Here is a 22,996-nt window from a genome sequence, read left to right as displayed (position 1 = left end):
TCGTGTTTTAAAAGCCCCCCCATCTGTCCATCTTTTGCGTGGATTAAATTACTCTTATTGGCTTTTTACTCATTGAGCTTTTATTGCACTTACATTAACGCAACGACTGTAGTTGTCGTCAACTCAAGTACTTCACGTGGTTCACTGTCTCTCCTCTGCTCCACTCAGAGGACACACAGTCACACATGCAAGGATCGCTCAGCGCTACCTGTGATGAAACAGACGATAGGAGACAAACTTAGCACAACCATAAATGACAGAAAACTGCAGTAATTTATCCCACCCGATATCATTGTCCATTACAATATTTCACTGTGGACATCGTCATATGCCAATTCTGTAGACATCGCCCAACCCTAGTATACAGGTACATTTTCTTTTTCAGATATGAAAGGTCACTATAGAATAAAGCCTACTTGGGTATTTAAATATTACTACAAAATTAGTTTCACATTCATTGTCTATGAAGCAGCCCCAGACTTTATTGCAGATGGCATCGGAAATTTGAGTCTCACGTCTCTGGTTTGTGGCTTTGGGAGGAAGTAGTTCACGTTCACAAATATCAGAAATGGGAGTTACACATGTGCAAGTCACAAGTAAGTCCTTAAAGGCTCAAGCAAGTCCTAAGTCACTGTGTTTAGACTCAAGTAAGCCAAGTCAAGTCACTGCTAAACATCAAGCAAGACAAGTCAATTAAGTCACAAATCAAGTCACCATGAAAGAAGTGCTTAAAACACTACAGAAAGGGGTACAATGGCAATCCATGTCATGAGAAAACGGCAACACGAAACAGTATTCTGTCTGATGATTACTTTTTTCTGCTGTGGATTGTGTAGACTAATACATTCATTCATTTAGAACACTGTAATTGTTCAAACGTCAAGCATCATCAAGGAAAAATACCATCTTGTTTGCCTGATCTTGAAGGATTGCATTTGTCACACAGTTGACTGGAGAGAAGGAGAGACCATTCTGCTGTGGTTGAGTTACATTGACTTTGAACTAGTGAGGGACCTCGAACAGAATAATGAAGCTCTGTCATGAAAAGCTGTCAATTCATAAGCTTTCTTGTCTAAATCAGAAATGGTCTGGTAATATTAAGCTCAACTAAAGCTCAGCGCAGGTATGGGAAAATGCTTTCAACAAGCTTTCAGCTCAATCCTGTCTTGCATCATTTTCTAGGTCCTGGTAGACACTGTCTTTAAAGCCTGGGTTGCACACACTACACTAGAAGTTACCCTATCATGTCTCAAAACGTTAACTGTTCATGCTCAATATCTACAATAGTGCAAATAGGCGATTCAGCTAAATAAAAACTTTCAAGTCTTTTCGAGTCATCTGCCTCAAGTCAAAGTCAAGTCGAGTCTTATCAGTGTTAGTAAAGCAAGTCGCAAGTCCTCAAATTTGTGACTTGTGTCCAGTCATGCGATTTGAGTCCCCCACCCCTGACAAATATTGACTGAACTTTCCTTGGCCATGGAAATAGGGGCTAAATTCAAAAACAGGAGCTAAATTCCTTCCAGAAACAAACAAATAAGCTAATACATGATCAGTATTAACATACAAATGTGAATCTGCGTGCTAAAAATAGTCTCAAGTTCATATGAAAGTCATTCATTGAAAGTCACCCACTTCCTTTCAGAATTCCAACAATGGCTGTGAGCCTCTGCAATGAGCCTCAGCAAGCCTTGTCCTGAGAATACAAAATAGAAAATATGTATCACGCTCTTAGAAGTGCCTGCACACCAACAGGTGGCAACGTTGTTGCCTGTATTTTTTTTAATGTACACACAATGTCAACTTTGCCTCCTACCCTCACAGCAGTGGCAGAGGGGAGCCATGAGGTTGCAGCTCTAAAGGAGTGCTGTTTGCCGCTTGAACAGAAATTGAGCATGATCAAACCTAGCCTCTTTTAGTGCAGGAACATTAAGGGTTTAAAAAGGTCTGAAATTAAGGTTGGGGCCAGATCAAGCTGTTCTTTAAATGTGATCAGCAAAATCTTAAAACCATTTGTAAAACTGACTGGTATCCTCTGTTGGGATGCTTAATTTAGAGTGATGTAGTAGTCTCTACATTTGGAACCAGTTAAAACTCTGGTGCAGTATTTTGCACAAGCTTTAGGCAAGAGAGTGATTTTCAGTTTTTGACTTGCAATACAGTGATTGAATTATGCAGAATATACAGTTTAAAATAAAAAAACAACAAATATACACATTATATATAAAATAACATGATTAATCCCTATCATCAATACAGTGAAAATTCTCAAAATTACTGATCATCTAGCCTATCAGTAGAAACTGAAATCTTGGTGCAGATGGCCAACATTAGTTTAACATAATTATGTATGGATTTCTTTATTGTGAATATGTAGTTAATTTACATAGCAGTCAAAGTATGTATATCCATGCTTCACTGACACGCAGGGTTGGGAGAAAACAGACTTGAAGCTTAAAAATAAGAGAGCAGCAGAATAGCAGGTTTATCTCCCATGCAGCATACGCACTAGGGCTGTCACTTTTTCCCAAAATAAAGTTCGAATGAATTCACAGTGCTATGGAATTCATTCAAATTATACAGAACATTAGCATTATGTAATTTATAGGCAAAAAATAGGAAGTTAGGCAAGGTTGTGTAGCTGTTGGTGCTCTGATTCTTTAGCCTCGCTTGGGTGAGAAGCTAACAGGTGACTCCATTCGTTGTTGTGGTAACGTTATTGTAAAGTAGTTGCTTCATACAAAGTCGGCAAACAGCCTTATCTATATCGATAATTTTGCCATTGATAGAGTAAAATCCAAAATGCTTACACACAGCGCTTCTTAGGTGCGTTAGTGTTGACATGATCCGAGTTTCCTCCAGTTTTCATCGCACTCTCTCTACCTAGCCCTATGTCATGCAATAGTTCCAGCGTGACAGTGCGGTTTAGCCACTGATCTATATAATGAGTGAGCTAGTGCATACACCTGGTAAACAGATAGTAGGCCTCGGTCATGCAGTGTAGCACCCAGAAGCAATTCCTTAAGCTCCACTTGGCTTTCCCCTGGCTGAGAACGCCCTCCTGCAGGGTGGTGAGGATGTTGAGGCCCGGAACCTTCTAATAACCATGCAGGCCGCATGTGAAGGCTGTGCCTGGGAAAACCATGCCAGCGATGCAAAACAACTCAGGAAGAGGCTGGGGGATGCAAAGTTCAAATAGTAATTATCATGATTAAAATACTTATTTTATCAGTAAATTTGTGACACATTGATATACTAACATTACATTAAAACATACATATTTTGAGGTGTTCTATTATTTTCCAAGTGTATTACAAATGTATTTCTAACCCCAACTACAGATTGTTTCAGCTTCTGCCATCTGGTAAACGGTACCCCAGCCTCAAAGCCCTGACCAGCAGGTTCCGAGACAGTTTTTTCCACCAGACAACCAGGCTTATGAAAAATGAACACTAATTGCCTATCTGCACATTACACACACACTCACACACTCATGCAGCAGTTTACACACACTAACGTCACACTATACATACCACTACCACACTGTAAGTCTTACTGCATTGTGTTTCTTTTTTAAATGCTATATTGCTGTTACTGTGCTGCTATATTGCTATTTGATTGTTATTATTGCTAGTTGTTACTGCTGCAAAGCCGAGGAACACACACACCAACACCAACTTAGCTGGTAGGCAGCAGGTTACTGGTAATGTGTTTACTAGCAGTAAATAGGAGCAGCTGGGCTCACTAAACTTATTAACACTAGCATACTAGCTTACACTCAAAGTCTTTCTCAGGTCACAACTTCCCACAGTCTTTTATTTAATGTTTACAGGACAGAATATGAGCTTAAATATGTAAATGGTCAACTGACAAATCTAACTTATTTAACGTTACTATGACTGATGTGAGATTCTGATTCAAGGCTAACCTTAATAGCTTCATTAGGACTGGCATAACGTTATGTTATCTGACGCCACACAGACTTGCTTGGTGCATGCAAAAAGCAAATGCTAACGTTAGCACTGCTGACTCCACATACATTTTAAAATTCTGACAATTATGCAACGTCAACACTTTAGTTATGTCAAGTTGTAATTAACTTAGCATTGCTATCTTACTTTCCTTTTCTGCTGCCCTTGGGGTTAGCTCAACTCATGACAAGTTCAGTTCATACCTTTCTTTGTATGAAACTTCACATGAAGAATAACAAAATGATTAAGTTACTTTACCTTTTGTGAAAGCTGAATGTGAATCATCATCCTCAAATCAACAGGCTTGGCAAATGACTTGCGTGACTTTATCTAGAGAAATTGTCTCTCTGTAGTCTCTGCGCCTCAGACAGAGTTCAACAAAGTGCGCGTATATTCAAACAATTGAATGTTGTGCAGTCATTGGATGAATCACGCCGAGAGGACCTGCCCCCAGAACTCAAACAATATCATTGGTCGAGATAATCTCCCCCTAATGTTGTACAATCATTCATCCAATGATTGTACAACATTAATTTGAATCTGCACGCACGTTCTTCATCTGTCTGAAGCACAGAGTCTATAGAGACATTTTCTATGTTTAAGTTTATGGGTTTTTTTTCAACTATTAACATCTATCACCTATTGCTAAAAAAACACAAAAAACATTTGTAAACCATTATAAAGCTTTACTCATATTGAGGTCCCTCCTTACTCACCTTATATTGTCTCTGCTTTTTGCTCTTTGTTCCCTTCGACCTGTAGAAATGTTGGAGTGACCTAAAGATTTGAGGGAGCAGTAGGACTGCAATGACAGCTTTGAATTTTGTTGAACATAGACTGACTGTTTGGGTCTTAATATTTAGAGAAGAAAAATTAGATCTACAAATGATTGCACCTTGACAAGGAAAAAACTCATGGATGGTACATATGCAATTTCAAGTTGTGGTCTAACATAATGTATTGGGAGACAGCTTCCAACATTTTTAAAGTGGATTTACAGCCTTTATTATAGCTATTATAGATAAGAGATCAATAGGTTTATACAAAAATGTATGTATGCGAATATAAAGACTAATCATGTGCAAAACCTCCATAGAACATACAAATGCATATACATCAATAATACACATACTGCTTTCTCTTCTTTTTTACATTAAATTTAAAGTTTTGCTGTAAAAAAAACAGAAAGTTGCCTTAATACATTCAGTAATAGGATGTGTATTTTTTGTATATATATATATATATATATTTTTTACATAGGATTCAATGTAATTTAATATTCAAGACCATTAAGTAATTGAATAATCCTGTTAAAAAAACTATAATATTCCATTATTTTAATTTACAGATTACAGCCTTTATTTTATGATGAATATTTTTGATAAAAAATAATTTAGTGTTTTTATGGCATTTACACTTAATGTAGAAATAACAAAAAAAACTGTAAAATAATACAGTACATTTCTTTGAAATAACTTTTTTTTTCACAGTGTACAACAAAGTGGCCAACTGATGGATGACCAAAAACCTGGAAAGAGGATTAACATCTATGAAATTACTGGCCTTTACAGCCAGGCTGCCAGTTTGGGAAAAGGGATGAAAGGTCACGGCCTGTGGTCTTATGCCATGTAACAGGGACATTTTTGGAGAAGAGAACTTGATCCAGAACCTGCCATACAGCCTGCTCCACACACCTCCAAGGTTGTACCACCTGCCCATTCATGGCAAGACAACAAAAGTCTCCTTTCATCTTTTAGAGGCTACATGTTTTATCAACATTGCTATTTATAAAGTTCAATGCTGTTTTCTGTCCATGGCAAGTCTCATCCCGGCACTTTCACCTCAGCCAAAGCTACAGCAGGCAAGGCCCAGAAAAAGGAAGGCTAAGTCAGCAGCAGTGATTACAGCCGCACCTACAGGAGAGATCTGGAGGAGAAGGCCAATGGCAAGAAAATTGTGAAAAAACCCCTAGAAAATAAGAAGATCAAGTGAAGAAGAAGACCCAGGAAGATGAGGATGCTGAATGTCTGTACTGCACTGAGCTGTTCTCATATTGTGGTGTGAAAACGTTATGAAATGGGCTCATGAGGAATGAAGCAATGCAACAGAGGCAGGTTTCTGCTGTGAGTCCTGTTTGGAAATTTGATGTGTTTTGCTGATTTAAACGGCATTTTTTAGGCCTGACTGTTAATTTTGTTTCTCTGATTTGGAATGACAGTTTTTTGGTTTGTTCACATCAGTGTGAAATTTTAATAGTTGTTTTATTGATTTGAAAATATTGAAAATAATCCTATTATTCACCTAATTTTAATGATTTGTTCACACTTGCATGTTTTTTATGTAACAATATTTTTTATGTCAGTAATTTAAATATCAATGATAATAAAGTTATATATTTTTTAAACAAATCTCTCCAGTTGTGATTTGTCCTAGGCCCATCAATTTGAAATTAATTGACAATAATCAAACCATTCTAATGGTAATTTCTGTATGTGTAATGTAACATTTAGGGGGTAGGGGGGAATCTTCCCCAGATCACGGGGAAAAGACTTTACATTTAGTTTTATAATAACAAAGTTGTAGTCTGTTATGATTTAATTGCCCTCTAAATGTGTTTACTTAAGCATACTTCTTGTGAAAATATTATATTGATATTCAAATTATATATATTTGAAAAGAAAATAGACATTGTTCTCATGCGGGGCGTCTTACCTCGGTTTCATTATTGCCTTGGCATAAAAAAAAACTTATTTTTAGCTTATTTTGTTTGTTTTTAGATTTTGGTTTATCCAAAGTGGTTTCAAAAGTTTTCACAAGGGTTTATATAGTTTTATATTTTTAAATGATCAATCATTTGATTTAATCAAATTACACAATTGATTCATTGTTGGTGATATATTTTCTTCTCATTGATTAATCACTTTATCAACTCAGTTTCAGCATTCGGAAATCTCAGTGACCCTTCTGACATTGCTTTTGCTTTTGGAGTTTTTCTGCTTGTGGCGTTTTTCTGCATTTGCGTGAAGACCTGCTGTGAGGAGTGCTGCAGCAAAGAGGATCATTCTGAGACTGAAGCAATGGCTGCATCTGCACCTGAGGTGACATGTTGTGCCTTACAGCTTCTAGACACTTTTTTGTGTGTACAATACCGTCAGGTTAAAGATCACTGTCATGCTGTAAAATATTGTATTCCCATTGTGTCTCTGGACTGTATATGTTTAATTTAAATTGCAGTATGAGGCTGTTGGACCGAGGTCAGATGAATTGAGTCAGCCCTTTGGGACACACTACCCCGCTCAGCCTTCTCATACGCTGGTTAGTGTGTGTTGCATTGTATAGGGAGAACTTCTCCTGTTCTTTTGTCCCTGTTTTCTCCTGCCTCTCCACCATTAAACTGTTATGTCACTCTGCAGGTACACAATCCTACTGACGATGTGCCACCTTCTTATTCTGAGGTATGACTTGCTGCACTTGTTAGTCTGAGCATGCACACACACATACTCACACACTTGATGAATAAAAGTGCAATTTATAGTATTTTTCAACATCTGTGTATCTTCCAAACTGACATTTCTTGGTGTAATCACTGTAACCAGACCACAGTCTTCCTCAGAATGCAATAATGAACATTAAACTTCCTAAAGGTTGCAGTATCAAAACATCTGGGGTAATAATTTGACATTAATATTCTCCATGTTGCATCAACAATAACAACAGTTATCTGTATTTTAGACTTAATTCAGTGGGATCTGTATTAAAATTAGAGCTTGCTGATGATTCTCTGATACACAGTTACATGTTGGTCTTTTTCTCTCCAGGTTGTGGCTTCAGCAGAGCAGGCAGTTGTTCCATCTGCCCCCTTCTACTCTGATGCTGAGTTGCAGTTTGAGCTCAAGGGGATGACCTTTCCCTCAGACTCAGCCAATGTTTATACCTCAGACAAACTCAACTTCCTCTGAAGGCCTTATTTTGATGGGTATCCTTGTTGTAATATTTGGTGCTTGCATTATACATTCTAGTGTGGATTATGTATGATGAGCTGTAGATGTTACATTGATATATACTGTAGCTATTTCAGAAACATGTTCATTTACTCAGGCAAGTCACACACATTTCTAAATGTTTTAAAGAGAGTGATTGTTTGACATCTACCAAAAATATGAAATGCACCAGTTGCCTTTTCGCCCTGCATGTATCCACTGGAGAGTGGCACCAACGCCTTAACACCGCTGCACTGCAGTCAGTTAACGTAACTGTGTCAATACATTTTCTGTTATTACACTTTTACTTTTACACACAAGCAGTAAACTGGCTACAGTTGCAATGTGCCTATTTTGCATGTGTCTCCATTTTATCAGTCACTCTCACATGTACACTTCCTCCTTTTTGGAGCTTTAATGATTATTTATGAAGTAGATGTTTTTAATATATTTGTTTTAATGTTTTGGAACTCATGTTAGAGTTTATGACTGTTGTGTAAATAAGGAGTTTCGTTGGTTTTCTGTTGAAACACTAACAAACCTTTATCATTTTTATTAGTCAGATAAAACAGGAAAGGAGGAGGGATTGCAGCCATTTTCTCTACATAGTTTGTGTGTAATGACATTGACCTGAGTGAATTTACATCATTCGAATATCTTGCTCTTGAGGTCAAAGCAGGATAATCAGTACTCATCATTACAATATATCGGCCACCAAGATATTCATCACTATTTCTACAGGAATTCTGAGAACTGATCTGATTGGGTATCACTAGATCTATAGTTTAATCCTGAATGGAGACCTGAATATTCATATTAATAAAAAAGAATGACTCCAAAGCTGTGGAGCTTGTGAATTTACTGAACAGCTTTGAACTCACCTAACATGTAAATAAAGCCACTCATCAGCATGGTAACACTCTAGACTTAGTAATAACAACAGGTTTAAACATTGATAGTGTTTCAGTATTACCACTTTCTGACCATCACTGTGTGTTTTTTGATGCCAACCTAACCTTAACAAAGACTAAAAGGGAATTTTTGGTTCGAAAGAAATTCCTAGATGACAAGGCTGAAACAATGTTTTCTAATATTATGAGATCATTTGACCCATTCAGTGAAGACTGCTCTTTAAATGATATGGTTGAATATTTCAACAATACCTTGTCATCTGCTTTAAAACTGCTGCTCCACTAAAGGTTAAAAAGGGGTCGACTGACAGAATCTCCCCATTGCTAAACAATGTGTTGATGAGATCAAGAGAATCTGTTGGGCAGCTGAAAGAAAATGGAGGAAAACTAGACTCAAAGTTCAATGTAATATATACAAAGAAGCCATGAGTGCCTATAACAAAGCAATACATCTGGCAAGAAAAGATTACTTTTCCAAGATCATTAGAGAGGATGCTGGGAACTTTATAATATTATTCTCTACTATTGACCAGCTACTCAACACTGCCCCCGACCCCCCACAGTTCTCTCCATCAAAATGTGAAGAACTCGCATTGTCCTTTAATAACAAAATAACCTCAAGTAGAGACAGTATTGCTGCTGATATGAACACAGATGATCTCAGTAAATCTTATAAAAATGATGTAACCATGGGAAAATTCACCTGTATTACACTAACTGAGCTTTGCAAGACTGTCACTGAATGTAACTCCTCCACCTCATGTATTGACAGTGTACCTACAGCTTTTTAAAAGTGGGTGTTCGATAGTGTTTCAAGTTATGTCCTGATACAGGCCTGAAATTATTTTTTGCACTCTGTTTTGCACCTAGGCACTGCTGCACTTCTTTTAAAATGTTGAATTTTACTTGATTTTATGCATTACATGTATTTGATTTTTAAACTTAAAAAAGTATTATAGCTTTTCAGTGGGTTTTATTTTCCATCCTATGTTACATTAATGTTTTTAATGTTCATTTAATGTCTATTTTCATGTGACGCAGTTGGTGCATGTAATTTCTTTGAGCACTTTGAGCTGCATTTTTGTATGAAAGGTGCTATACATAATGTTTATTATTATTATTGAGAAGCATAATATGAAGAGTTGTAAAATATTTGTGAATACATGTGAACATTTTGTGCTTGTATCATAGAAATTCTAACTTTAGGTGAGGTATATTAAAACTAACACCCTGCTACAGTATATGGTTATCTGTATTTGTTCTTCTGTCTCCAAAAAACACACATACAGTTTATTTTAGTTGCAGGCACCACCAACCCAGCATGTCACCACATAGCCAAAAGCTTGTCCAAGCATATAAATTCTTTCCCACCATACCAACTGGTTCTCAAGAGAAACTCAACTGAGCAGAAGCTAAAATGTGACTGAGTGTGTGTCTGAACCACAGGCGTGGACTCAAATGCAGACACTGACTCAATGAGCAAGTTCAATAAGCCCATGTGCGGCGACAGTGGCGAAACAGAGCCAGCACGGAGGGCACGCTAACCTCCTTCTCCAGGGTAGGGTAGAGAGAAGGTTGATATCCATAGGCGCGCAGAAAGGGGAAGAGACCAGACGAGGAACACGGAAGAGAATTGTGTGCACCGAGCTGAGCTGTTTGCTCCATGTGTTGGGGCTCTGGGAGGCGAGGCAACGCAGGCTGGTCTCCAGCTCCTGGTTCTTCAGCTGCTCCGTCTGACTGTTGATTTGGGGATGGTGTCCAGAAGAGAGGCTGATGGATGCTCCCAGGAGTGAACAGAAAGCCTGCAAGAACTGTATCACAAACTGTGGACCCTGGTCAGACACAAAGTTCCTGCGGAAACTATAGAGGCGAAAAACATGATGCAACATAACGGCCGAGGGTAACTTGGGCAAGGGAACATAATGGACCATTTTAGAAAATCTATCCACCACTGTAAGGATGGTGATGTTACTTTTGGAAGGGGGGAGACCTGTCACAAAGTCTATGGAGATGTCTGATCAGGGTCAGTGTGGCACAGGGAGTGAATGGAGCTGACCAGAAGCTGGGCGTCAAGAGACCTTACTGCAAACACACACAGGACAGGCTGCCACATACTCTGTCACCTCCTTCTCCATGGCCAGCCACCAGAACTGCCGTCGTATGACGAGCATAGTCCTACGTACTCCAGAGTGACAGGAAAACCAGGTAGAGTGGGCCCAGTGGATGACCTGTGAACGTAAGTCAGGAGGCACAAACAGATGGTTTGACAGGCAGCCAGCTGGAGGTTAATAGTGCACATTAGCTTTGTTGGCCTTTCTCTCAATGTCCCAAGTGACTGAGCTCACAATACACAAGGCAGGAAGACTGGGAGTGGTGTCTTTACTAGAGTTCTCAAAGGGAAACAAAGGGGAGAAAGCATCAGGTTTTAAGTTCCTAGAGCCAGGATGATAGAGCAGGGTGAAACGGAGAAGGTTGAAAAAGAGAGCCCACCTTGAGTTGAGCCTCTTGGCCGTCCTCAGGTACTTAAGGTTCTTATGATCTGTCCAGACAAGAAAAGGCTGTTTGGCCCCCTCCAACCAACCCCACCTTAATAGCGAACAACTCCTGGTTGCCAACATCATAGTATCTCTCTGAGGCCAACAGTTTACAGGAAAGAAAGGCACGCGGTGTATCTTGTTATCCTTAGCTGACCCCTGAGCGAGAACAGCTCCCACACCCACATAGGAAGCATTCACCTCCACCACAAACTGCAGGTTGGGATCAGGCAGCATGAGGACAGGGGCTGAGGTGAAGCTAGTTTTTAGTCTTTGGAAAGCGAGCTCAGCCCGGGGGTTCCACTGGAAGCTAGACTTAGAGGAGATTAGTGCATGAAGGGGGGCAGCAACAGAACTAAAGTTTCTGATGAACTTTCTGTAAATATTAACAAACCCAAGGAAACTTTGAACCTCCTTATGTCTAGTGGGAATGGGCCAATCAACAACAACACTAACCTTTTCTGGGTCCATCTTGACCTCCCCTTCAGACACGATGAATCCCAGGAAGGACATGGGGAGCATGTGAAACTCACATTTCTCAGCTTTAACAAAGAGTTGGTGATGGAGGAGACACTGGAGGACCCGCTGGACATGCTGGATAAGAGTTTGCTCATCAGGAGAGAAGATTAAGATGTCATCCAGGTAAACAAAAACAAACTCACTGAGCATCTCCTGGAGGACATCATTCACTAGGGCCTGAAAGACAGCTGGGGCATCAGTGAGTCCAAATGGCATGACCAGGTATTCGTAATGACCACTTGGAGTGTTAGATGCTGTCTTCCATTCATCCCCCTCCCTTATTCCAACCAGGTGATAAGAATTTTGTATGTCCAGTTCAGTGAAAACCTTAGCACCATGTAATTGTTCAAAAGCAGTGGAAATTAAAGGGAGTGGTTACCTGTTGCGGACAGTGATCTTGTTGAGTCCTCTGTAGTTGATGCAAGGCTGCAGGGTTTTATCCTTGTCGACGGGAAAGGAGGAAGGATGAATAATCCCTGCAGCCAGGGATTCCTCCACATACTTCCTCATGGCCTGGGTTTCAGGAGCCGACACGGAATACAGGCGACCCTTGGGTGGTGAAATTCTGGGGAGCAGGTCAATGATGCAGTCATAGGGCAGAGGCAAGGACGTGGCACAGGCATTGCTAAACTAAAAATCTCCTTCAGGTTGTGGTAGCAGGAGGGAACCCAGGAAAGGTCAGGAAACTCTGGATCTGGGCTGGGAGAACTCTGAGAGATGTTAGGAGGTTGAAGCTCTGATGGAGAAGGTTGAGAGGAGGAGAAACAGTCTTTAACACCAGTCTTTAACACCACCACAAAATTATCTGACCTGTTTTCCAGTCTATGTGAGGGTTATGGAGTGTGAGCCAGAGGCATCCCAGGATGAGTTGGTGTTAAGGATCTCGAAAGACATGAAATCTGATTCTTTTGGTATGGGAGTCGGGGCATGCCAGGTGCGTGAGATGAGTGACCTTACATAATAGCCTGCTGTCAAGGGTCCTGGAATTCAGGGGCTGGTTGAGGCAGAAAGTTTTGAGGCCCAGCTTCTTGGCAAGATCAAAGTCCATAAGGTAAGCATCTGAGCCTGAATGAACTAGGACTGGATGCTTAAGAGAAAACACAGGGAATGTGAGAGACATTAGAGGCTGCAATTGATAGGGGGTTTGAAATAGTCAAAGGAAGGCTCACCAGTGCCCTCATCTTCAATGGCGAGCCTGGTCTTTAAACTGGCAGAAAAGGATGAAGTGGCCAGGTTGATCACAGTGGATTCAGCGTCCCTCTGAAACTCGTTGTTGATACTCCTCTGGAGTCAGATGGGTTTGGCCAAGCTGCATAGGCTCTTCTGTGGCTGAGGGGGGTACTGTGGTGGAGTCAGCAGGAGGAGAGCGCTGCCAGAAAGAAGAAGAAGAGGAACTGTCAGCCTGTTGCCTCTGCTGGAGCAGCAGGAAACTCCAGGGTCTGGTTCTGCCTCTCTATCTCTCATACAGATGCTTGTCAATCTCTATAACTAGGGTGATTAGGGAATCCAGCTCTGCAGGCAGGTTTAAGGGGGGTTAGTTGGTCCTTGAGAGTGTCAGAAAGTCCATCAAGAAAAGCATTGGACAAGGCTGGCTGATTCCAATCACACTCTAGAGTGCAGAACTCTATGGCATAATCAGAGACCCTCTTCTTACCCTGTTGCAGTCTCACCAGGGCTTGGGCTGCCTCGCATCCAGGGGCCGTCTGCTGGAAAATTTGGGTGAAGGTCTTGAAGAACAGCGACAGGGAATTACAGACAGGTGATTTCCAGCTCCACTCCACCATTGCCCAGGCCTCCGTTCTCCCAGTCAGGTGAGATATTATGTATGGAATCTTTGAGTGGTTGGAGGGAAAGACAGCAGCCTGGAGCTCAAAGTGTAAATCACACTGGGTTAAGAAAGCTCTGCAATCACCTTAGTCTCTGGAGAAATGCTCTGGTCTGGAAAGGTGCAGAGGAAGGGACGGTGAGGTCGGTGCAGGAGAAGCAGCATCAGAACCAGAGCCTGAAAGTGCCGTCAGTGTCGATTCAGTGGAAACCGGCTGGTTCTGCATCCTCTGCATTTGTTCATGGAGGAAGGTGAGCTGGGTTGTGAAGGCTGACATGAGTGACTCCTAGCAATCTGTCAGCTCCTTTATTTCACGGCAAAGGAGACTGATCTGTTCATCTTGTCTGTGAATCTTGTGAACATGTGCCTGGAGAACAGAACACACTGGGTCTGAGTCCGCTGAGTTCATGTTATGGCCAGTTTGTACTGTCAATACTGAACCACAGGCTTGGACTCAAATGCAGACACAGACTCAGTTAGAGAGTTCAAAAATCAGTCCTTTCACAGCTGGGCCGGTACATGGGAGATCAGTCAGCAAAGCAACAGTGTAAAAATCAGCAGGCAAAAAGGCAAAAACAGGTCAGGTAACAATAAGGCTCAGAGAAAGCTCACATTGGGAAAGAACAGTGGTTCACTGTCACAGGGGAACAAGATGAACTGACACAGAGGGAAGGAACACTAAGACTACTACTACTCCAGGGGAGGGGAGACAATGAGACACAGGTGCAACACAGTAGGGCAGGGCAGGTAATCACATAGGAGGGAAGCACAAGCGGGCAGGAAGTGAAGGACCTGAAACAAGACAAGAGGTGAGTATCAAAATAAAACAGGAAGTACGAGATAAAGAACACTAGGAGAAACAAAAAGGTAAGTTAACTATCCACATGGGGCATGACAAGTGTGTATGTTGGAAAGAAAAACTGCTGAGGCCTGGCTCTGTCGGGTTGCTGGGGACAATTCTATCTGGCATGTGACAACTGGCGCTATAACCGTATGTCTCACACCCAGTTCCTTTCCCCACTCCACTATCATTATGTGCAGGGTCTATTTTTGCTGGACCGGCTCAGACACGACAGAAAAAATAAATTATTGCAACAACAAAAATGGGCCTATTAGTTGTCAGCCACCTGGGGGGGTCTGCACCTTGGGGTGGGGGTAATGCAGCACTGCTAGCACCCCTAGGTCTGCCTGGTTTGAAGAGACCAGGTTGACTGTGGTGGGTTGAAACTGAGACCTCAAAAATGATACTGATTTATTACAGTATATAAGATACTGTACCTTCCACCAATTATTTAAAAATTCTGCTTTGGTTTTTATTTGTATGCAATTGTGGAAGAGACAATCCAGAAAGAGGATATGTTTTAATCTGACATTTGGAAATATCCAATCCTCTGTGAACACTAGTCTTTCTATTGCAGCATTTTAATAGCTCTGAGTGTCACTGATTCGTTTTTATTAGTGCAAAAATATTGTGGTTTAATTATTTTGGCTTTTTCTGCAGGTAAATAAAAAGCCTTTCTGATTAAAAATCCCAGAGATTACTTTAATTCCCATAATACATTGACACAATATAGAAACTATCAATATTACTGTAATAAACCTTGCTTTTAGTATGAGTAGCTATTAAGTAACTAGACAGGCTGAAAAGCTACTACTGCCACCACCTTTGCTCCCCAGTATGGTCCATTGTCAGAGATCTGAGAACATCACACACTTACAGCGATGTAAGGAGAATATAGACTCTTTATTTTACAAAGATGAGTTCATCAGACAACAGCATGTTGTTAGTGGACTGAGGACAAGAATGGCCACGCTATGACATGTCCCCCTCAGACAGTCCCCCAGCTAACCAGCCACCCTGTATAGCCTATCACAGCAGACCAAACCAGCCAACTTAGATAAGCACACTATGGCAATCGACATGCAGGTACACACACACACGTACCGTTGCAAGAAGCATTTCAGCAAACACACTGGACCCTAGTCACCCTAGTCACACTTGATTTCACACTACTATAGTGTGTGCTGATTAAACTGGACTAGATAAGCATGTATCCCCCCATACTTATCAGCTAACTTTCCCCCAGCTTACCCCAGTTCCCACTGATATATTACTGCTGCTGCATTTAAGATCTATTATAAGACTACAAATAGATAAAGACAATAATAAACAGGACTGAACACAAAACATTAACACTTAAAATTTTCTTATTTAAAATGACCAAATCTGTCCAGTTAGTCAAAACTTCGACTCACAGGTCAGTCTCTAAACGCTTCACTCACAGAGACAGAGGACAATCTCCCAGGTTTAGTTGTTAAAACTGGGTGGAAACAAAGAGTTTTTTAACAAAACCTGCATTGCAGAACCACTCCAAAGTCTTTAGGGCAGCCCCTCATATTGAGGCGGTGACATGCAGTTCACTACGGAGGAGAATGGGGGGAGAGCATCATTTCTGTTAAGGTGTGTCATTGACTAAATGTAAGGGGTGTGGGTTTGTTAGTGGCTGTCCTCTATATATGTTCACTTGCACATTAGCCCTCCACTCAGAAACGTATTGTTATTCTTGTTCTTTCAGTTGGATGTTTGAGCTTCACTGTGCAGAATGATATATGTGCAGAGTTTGACACTGGAAGCCTCTTTACACATTCATCTGCTGAAGTGTAGTTCAAGTTTAGAGCATAATTTGTAACATTGTGGAAGCCCATCATGTGGTGTGGAAACTTGAAACTTCCAGTGTACATACAGTATCAGAAGACTTTTCTGTAAACTGTTTATTTTATTTTTTTGGCATTGTTATCAGATATGGATGGTAGAGACGACATGAAATGAGGTGAGAGAGATAGGCTTTGACATGCAACCAAGTACGCTGCCGGATTTGACCCACAGACATTGTGAGTATGTTTCATGCGTCTTAACCAATAGGCTACCAGGGTGCACCCAGCAGTTAGTTAGCAGTTAGAGTTTTGAAATGAAGTATATTTGCGTATTCATAGATTTAGATTTCTTAATGAGGGAGAAAGAGTAGATGTCATTTTTAGGATTTTAACGTGGTAAATATAGGCTACTGGTTTTTATAATGTCTTAATACATGTGAGGAGGGGCTCTATAAGGGATCACCGAAGTTATACCATTTCACCTTGAGGGGGCCATTAAAGTCTTCATGACGACCCATCCAATATTGGTGAGACATTTCAATCAAAATGTGATCCTCATAGTGGTGATAACGTTATGAGGAGAAGTCAAGGGATACCATAAGTCGGATATAGGACCATAAATGTCTGTGTCAATCCATCTTGTATGTTGAGATATTTCACAAAAAGGATACATGGAAAAACCAAATCAAATTGTCATCCCTAGAGCCCGGCATGGCGCTTATTGTGTCATTTCCGACCGTACTTAAACGCACCACGAGCACTGCGATGGAAACGCCCTGATGGGTGGGCCCAGACAAAGCCTCTCCCAACAAACCCCGTCCATAAACCGCAGTAACTAACAGTATAGTGCGGGTTGTGTACTTTGTACAACTTCTGTTTTAATGTTGTGCATATAGTTAAGGGGTTACTCTGCCAGGATGTGTCAGTAAAGTATTGATCAATTATAATCATATCGTGCGCTTAATTGTTCGAGGACGGTACATTTGTGTGACACTGGATTCGGGTTTTGCATTTTGAATCACGTCAGATGATGATAGTGTTGCTGTTGCTTAGTGCCTGTGTTTGTTTGGGTGAGTGTGAAAATGATTAATTCTCTTTTAGACTGCTTGTATGACTGTATCCTGTTGCCCTGAGTGTATAAATGATTGTAGGGATTTATAGTAACAGTATTTCTCTGGTCCTCAGTCAGGAGTAGTTTATGGTATCTGCAGTGGTGTAAACGTATGGTTAGTGTATACAGGGTGCGATTTGTAAAAAAAAAAAAAAAATTCATTCATGGAAATAAATCATAACCACAGTGGGCCTGTGTAGACTATGAAGCCTGTTAGGCTATTTCTTACAGCTGTTACAGTAATATTCATAAAAGCGATGTGATGTCAAGTTCACGCCTTATCCTTTCCTCATACGGACACACAGGAGATGTGATCATATAGAACAAAACAAAAGGTTAAATGTAACGTGCCAGAGTTAAATCCCCCAGCGCTCCTTTCAGCACTGTGGATAGCGCCACTCGGCCAGACGAGCCACAACACCTCATGTCATTCTCACTGTTTAATTCAACTCTATGCGCAGCAAACTTCAGTATTGGATAGAAAATAATCACAACATGCAACAGCACAACGTGTTATCATCATAAAAATAAACAGCCTATAGTAGATGCCTACTTGTGAGATTAAGAAAACAGTCTGTTTTGATGACGGAGTCTGTCTTCTTTTTCTGCTTTCCTGTGGAGGGGTCATCCGCGGCGTGTGTCCCCTCTTTTACCCACATCTCTGCAAATCTCCATGCAGTGAAGGAGGCAACCCCTGGTCCATTTACTGCGTCATCACGTAGCCCCCGGTCCATTTACTGCGTCTTCACGTGGCCTAGATGCCGTGTCATCTCTATTGTCACTCATTGTCAAGTTCATTTCTGATTTTATAGTTGTTTGCGCTAGTGACTGTTCTCAACCTCAGCTCTCGCCTGAAACCGGACTTGATGTCGATTTGTTTTCTGATTTTTACATTTTATTTTATTGATGGACTACTTAACTATTAATCTGAGACCAAATTTAATATTTAAATTTAATAATTTATAACATATCATAGACTGTCACAATACATCATACACTGAAATAAATGTATAGAAACCTGTAGGTAATGTGCTGCTGTGTAATTAGCTGCTGTAAGGTTTTCAAACATTACCTGAGATTCTGTCCTTCTTTCAGTTTGTGGAATTGGGCGACACAACCCAAGACTTTCATGGCACAGCCAACGTGATGCTCAAACGTATCATTAAATCATCTAAAAACTTCTATTTGTATTATTTTTCATTCCACTCCTGAACTTATGGCCAGATCTTTCACTATGATATCAGAGCTCACCTGTTTGTGTGTCTCTGTGCTGCTCAGGCTGCTGCTGACAGGATTTTCATAATGAAATGATGCCTGACAGTCACAAACAGATCAGTTGGACAAGCTGTGGCTAATTTAGCTTATAATTAATTTTCATGTCCTAATGACACATATGCAATAATAACTCTGCTCTTGAACCACGTATGGAAAAGGGGAGAGATGGCATCAAATAGTAAATATTTCTCCCACTAATTTCAAAGAATAATGTTTGGACTGATTACAGAAAAGTCTTATTAACTAAGCTCAACTGTTACTGATACTGTGGTTCTTTTAAAAAAGGGACCAGATGTCTTAATTTGCTTTTGGGAGGAATTTTCACCAACAGTAATAAAGTTGTTTAATTAAACAGCATGTCTGAGCCACAGTCACAAATTAGCTAACAACACCTAATGCCTGAAATTAAATATAATATCAAATGACCTTAGTTTTGCCGAGTGAAGTCATTTTCAATTCTAAGTGCTTCAGATTCTCCACTTCACTGACTCCATTATTGCTGCTGGCCTGCTGCTTGTCAAAAATGCATACAGCTTGAAGTTGGGGGTTGTCAAATCATCAGGTTGAGTATCCCCCATATCCTGCTCTTTCACTCTGTATCATAATAGCACACTTTTTTTGCAGAACACTAACAAACCTGGCAACTCTAGAGATCTTACTGTAAACAGTAAGGTTTACATTAAGGGTAGGGTTGGTAGGTAGGGACAATCCAGCAACATGTCCCTACCATCCATATTCTGGTTTAAATGAGTGGACTGAGTATTCATACTATTGATATGGTGTATTATTGTGCCTTGGTTAAACTGATTTTTGTTATTGCTAGAGCAGTGAATAGTGAACTGTTTCAAGGTTGAAGTGTGCTGTGAAGTGATAATATTGAACAGGATATGGTTCTGATATTGTTACCTAACTAACATTGGATCCAGATATTGAGAATTTAGTTTACCTATGGAAGGGTGCACCTAGTCAAAACAGAAAAGAACTCAGTGGTTCAAAACCAAAAGAAAAAGTGACAGAAGAAATAATTTGTGGCTAAATTGAAACTGAGAAACTGACTTTGTGGAATTTAATTATTTACTGAACTTAAAGTTATTTTATTTATTTTGTTTATTTTCAAAAATAATACATGGTACCAGTTTATAGCTTCTTGTCTCATGTGGTCATTTAATGTTGCAGATAGCCATTTCTGCCTCCTGTACAAATCTGGTATCCTCTGATTGTGGTCCAAAATTATTAAAATCCTTACTAAATAGTAGTGTTAGGAGCCAAGTGCTACATAAATGTAGTGGTGTAAAAAGTACATTATTTCCCTCTGAAATATAGCACACAATGGAAATACTCTGGTCAGGTACAATTACCTCAAAATTTTACTTACAGTACTTGAGTAAATGTACTTAGTTACATTCCACCACTATAATATGTAAAGGATCAAAGGGTGTCTGGGAATGCTGGCAGGTGTCCTTCCTCTTCAACATATATTCATCAGGTTAGTACTCATGTGTGTGTTTGTTTCTGTTTCCTCTCTAGGCCTCGCAGATGACAGTTATGTTGAGGAACAATATGGGAAGACGTACAGGTGGATGTTGCACAGAGACACTTGGTCACTAGAGTTCACCCCTAAGGGCAACTCAGAGGCCACAGTCTTGTGGACACGTCATGTTGAGACGGGGATGAATCCCAAGTATCCACCCATAGAGTGCAAGCCGCTGAAGAGGATAGTAGATCTCCATTGGGGGGTTGTATATTACTACTATGAGCAGAGTTATTTAACCCAGGAAGACAGTGGCCTCTACACAATGAGAGACAAAGATAAGAAACTGCTGCATAATGTGACCATTGAAGTAATAGGTGAGGATCCTTATTATGCTCATTTTATTTCATTTCCATTCCTGGATCTGACACTATGGCTGTCACTCTTTTCTTGATTTTTTGGTTTTAAAGGATATGTTCACAGTTTTTCAAGTCCATCTTAAAACAACAGTTAGGTGCCCACATGAACACTGAAAGAGGTTTGCCTTGCTGTAATCGTTCCTCCTGTTCATAACGGCTATTAAAAGATCCCCTTCGAATGCGCTTTCAATGCAATTGATGGGGGCCAAAATCCACAGTCCTTGCTTAGAGTAAAAATGTATTTAAAAGTTTATCTGAAGCTTATACAGTGCTGCTTGAAAGTTTGTGAACCCTTTAGAATTGCTCTATTTCTACATAAATATGACCTCCATGCAAGTCCTAAAAGATAAAGAGACATCACTTAAACAAATGAGACAAAAACCTTACACCTGTTCATTTATTTATTGAGGAAAATAATCCAATTTTCCATATTTGTGCGTGGCAAAAGTATGTGAAACTTTATCAATTCATTTGAAGGGGAAATTGGAGTCAGGTGTTTCAATCAATGGGATGACAATCAAGTGTGAGTTTAGGAGGCCCTACCTTATTTAAAGAAGAGAAATCTGGGTCTTCACTATTAAAGTCTGAGCTTCACCACACAGGTTTGTGGAAGTGTGTCATGGCTCTAACAAAGGAGATTTCTGAGGACTTTAGAAGAAGAGTTGCTGATCTCACCAGGCTGGAAAGAGTTACAAAAACATTTCTAAAGAGTTTGGACTCCACCAGTTGACTGTCAGGCAAATTGTGTACAAATGGAAGACATCAAACCATCAGACACCATTATTACACTCCCCAGGAGTGGCTGAACAACAAAGATCACACCAAGAGCAAACATGTAATAGCTCAGGGGGGCACAGGGGAACTCAGGGTCATGTCTAGGAAAGAAGCCACTTCTCTCCAAAAAGATTGCTGCCATCTGCGGTTTGTTCAAGACCACATTGATAAGCCAGAAAGCAATTGGCAAAATGTTCTGTGGATGGATGAGACCAAAATCGAGCTTATACCCCCAATCAAGACTGCAGGAGATGTGTCTTTGATACAGATTTTGGGTGGAGAATCACTTTAAGGTCTTCTGTCTTGTGCATCCTCTCTTCCAGCAAACAAAAGGTCCTATGAGCGGAGTCCTGGAGAAAGCTTCAACTTCACTTTTGATCTTAAACCGAACTCCTGCAACATTTACTTCATCCCAGAAAGTCACCTCAACCTGAAAGGGTTTGAGACTGAGATAGTTCGTCAAGGCAGGCAGGAGAGGAAGGGCTCGGATGTAGTTAAATGCGTTGGGTTTCAGCTGTCAGAGCCATGTGGGATTTTGATTGAGAGACTCCAAAGTTCATGTGGTGGACGCTTTGAGGTCAAAGATCACAGTGACAACATGGCCTTGGTGGTGTCACTGAAAATGAAGTGTAAGTGTGTTTTATAATCAATATCAGATGTGTTTTTTCATTATTGCCTTGTCATAGGAAAAATCTTACTTTTAGCTTCTTTTGTTTGCTTTTAGCTTTTGGTTTATCCAAAGTGGTTTCAAAAGTTTTCACAAGGGTTTTTATAGTTTTCTCAGTTTTTAAATTCTCAATCATTTGGTCTGTAAGTCGATGAATTGTCAGGAAATAGTGAGAAATGACCACTTCAAGTTCTAAAATCCTGAAGTGACATCTTTCTTCTTTTTTTGTGACGTGTGTTTGATATTCAAAAGATTTTGAGTGGAGAATCACTTCAATATTTTCTGTCTTGTTCATCCTCTTTTCCAGCAAACACGAGGTCCTATGAACGGAGTCCTGGAGAAAGGCTTGACTTCACTTTTGATCTGGAACCGAACTCCTGCAACATTTACTTCTTCCCAGGAAGTGACCTTAAACTGAAAGCATTAGAGACTGAGATAGTTCGTCAAGGCAGGCTAGAGAGGAAGGACTTGAATGAAGTTAATTGCGGCGGGTTTCAGCTGTCAAAGCCATGTGGAATTTTGATTGAGAGCCTCCAAAGTTCATGTGGTGGACGCTTCGAGGTCAGAGATCAGAATGGCAACAAGGCCTTGGTGGCATCACTGAAAATGAAGCGTAGGGTAAAACGTAAGGCAAGGATAACCCCCAGAGGTAAGAAGACAAACACAACTACCCCCACCCCCCATTCCTCCCATGACCACTAGATGGAGCCAGTTTTCATTTCAGCTCTTTTCTTGGATGGTTGTTGTCTTGCTAATCTTTGAATAGCATCAATATCGTTTCACCTGTGGGAGGTAATATTTTGACAGCACAGAATAAGTCTCTGTGTTTTTTATAAGGATATACACAAACTTTTTTTACTGTTAAAATGTGAATCATCTGGAGGGTG

The 22,996-nt window shown here is 40.3% G+C and overlaps 2 protein-coding genes and 1 long non-coding RNA gene across 4 annotated transcripts in view; 2 read left to right on the top strand and 1 right to left on the bottom strand.

Annotated features, from left to right (window-relative positions):
• Positions 1-9,759, top strand: part of LOC122991109 — a 48,169-nt gene extending 38,410 nt beyond the window's left edge. Inside the window, exon 7 of the mRNA XM_044364746.1 lies at positions 7,787-9,759. Coding sequence (XP_044220681.1) covers positions 7,787-7,927 — 141 coding nt within the window. The 3' untranslated portion in view covers positions 7,928-9,759. The remainder of the gene's footprint in view (positions 1-7,786) is intronic.
• On the bottom strand, positions 185-4,361 carry LOC122991112. 2 transcript variants are annotated; one of them, XR_006405535.1, is made up of 4 exons: positions 4,227-4,361; positions 2,964-3,172; positions 1,629-1,693; positions 185-204 (listed from the first exon to the last, which is right to left on the bottom strand). It is a non-coding gene; the product is annotated as an uncharacterized LOC122991112 (long non-coding RNA). The 2 variants fall into 2 exon arrangements; XR_006405534.1 differs by lacking the exon at positions 185-204 and having other exon boundaries at positions 259-1,693.
• Positions 9,760-20,337: 10,578 nt separating the features above from the next.
• LOC122990629 lies at positions 20,338-22,996 on the top strand. Its single transcript, XM_044364046.1, has 3 exons — positions 20,338-20,626; positions 21,766-22,071; positions 22,417-22,996. Exons 1-3 carry the CDS (start codon positions 20,359-20,361, stop codon positions 22,809-22,811), a joined length of 969 nt encoding a protein of 322 aa, XP_044219981.1. The 5' UTR covers positions 20,338-20,358; the 3' UTR covers positions 22,812-22,996.

This window comes from Thunnus albacares, chromosome 10 (genome assembly GCF_914725855.1).
Source record: "Thunnus albacares chromosome 10, fThuAlb1.1, whole genome shotgun sequence".
Lineage (NCBI taxonomy): Eukaryota > Metazoa > Chordata > Actinopteri > Scombriformes > Scombridae > Thunnus > Thunnus albacares.
This window is presented reverse-complemented; position numbering and strand designations above follow the sequence as displayed.

Excerpts from the sequence above, each read along its gene's own strand:
- LOC122990629 (XM_044364046.1), top strand. The coding sequence starts at position 20,359 with ATGTTGCACAGAGACACTTGGTCACTAGAGTTCACCCCTAAGGGCAAC. Across the intron at positions 20,627-21,765 it reads TGTGACCATTGAAGTAATAG|CAAACAAAAGGTCCTATGAG; the intron begins GTGAGGATCCTT and ends CCTCTCTTCCAG. Across the intron at positions 22,072-22,416 it reads GGTGTCACTGAAAATGAAGT|CAAACACGAGGTCCTATGAA; the intron begins GTAAGTGTGTTT and ends CCTCTTTTCCAG.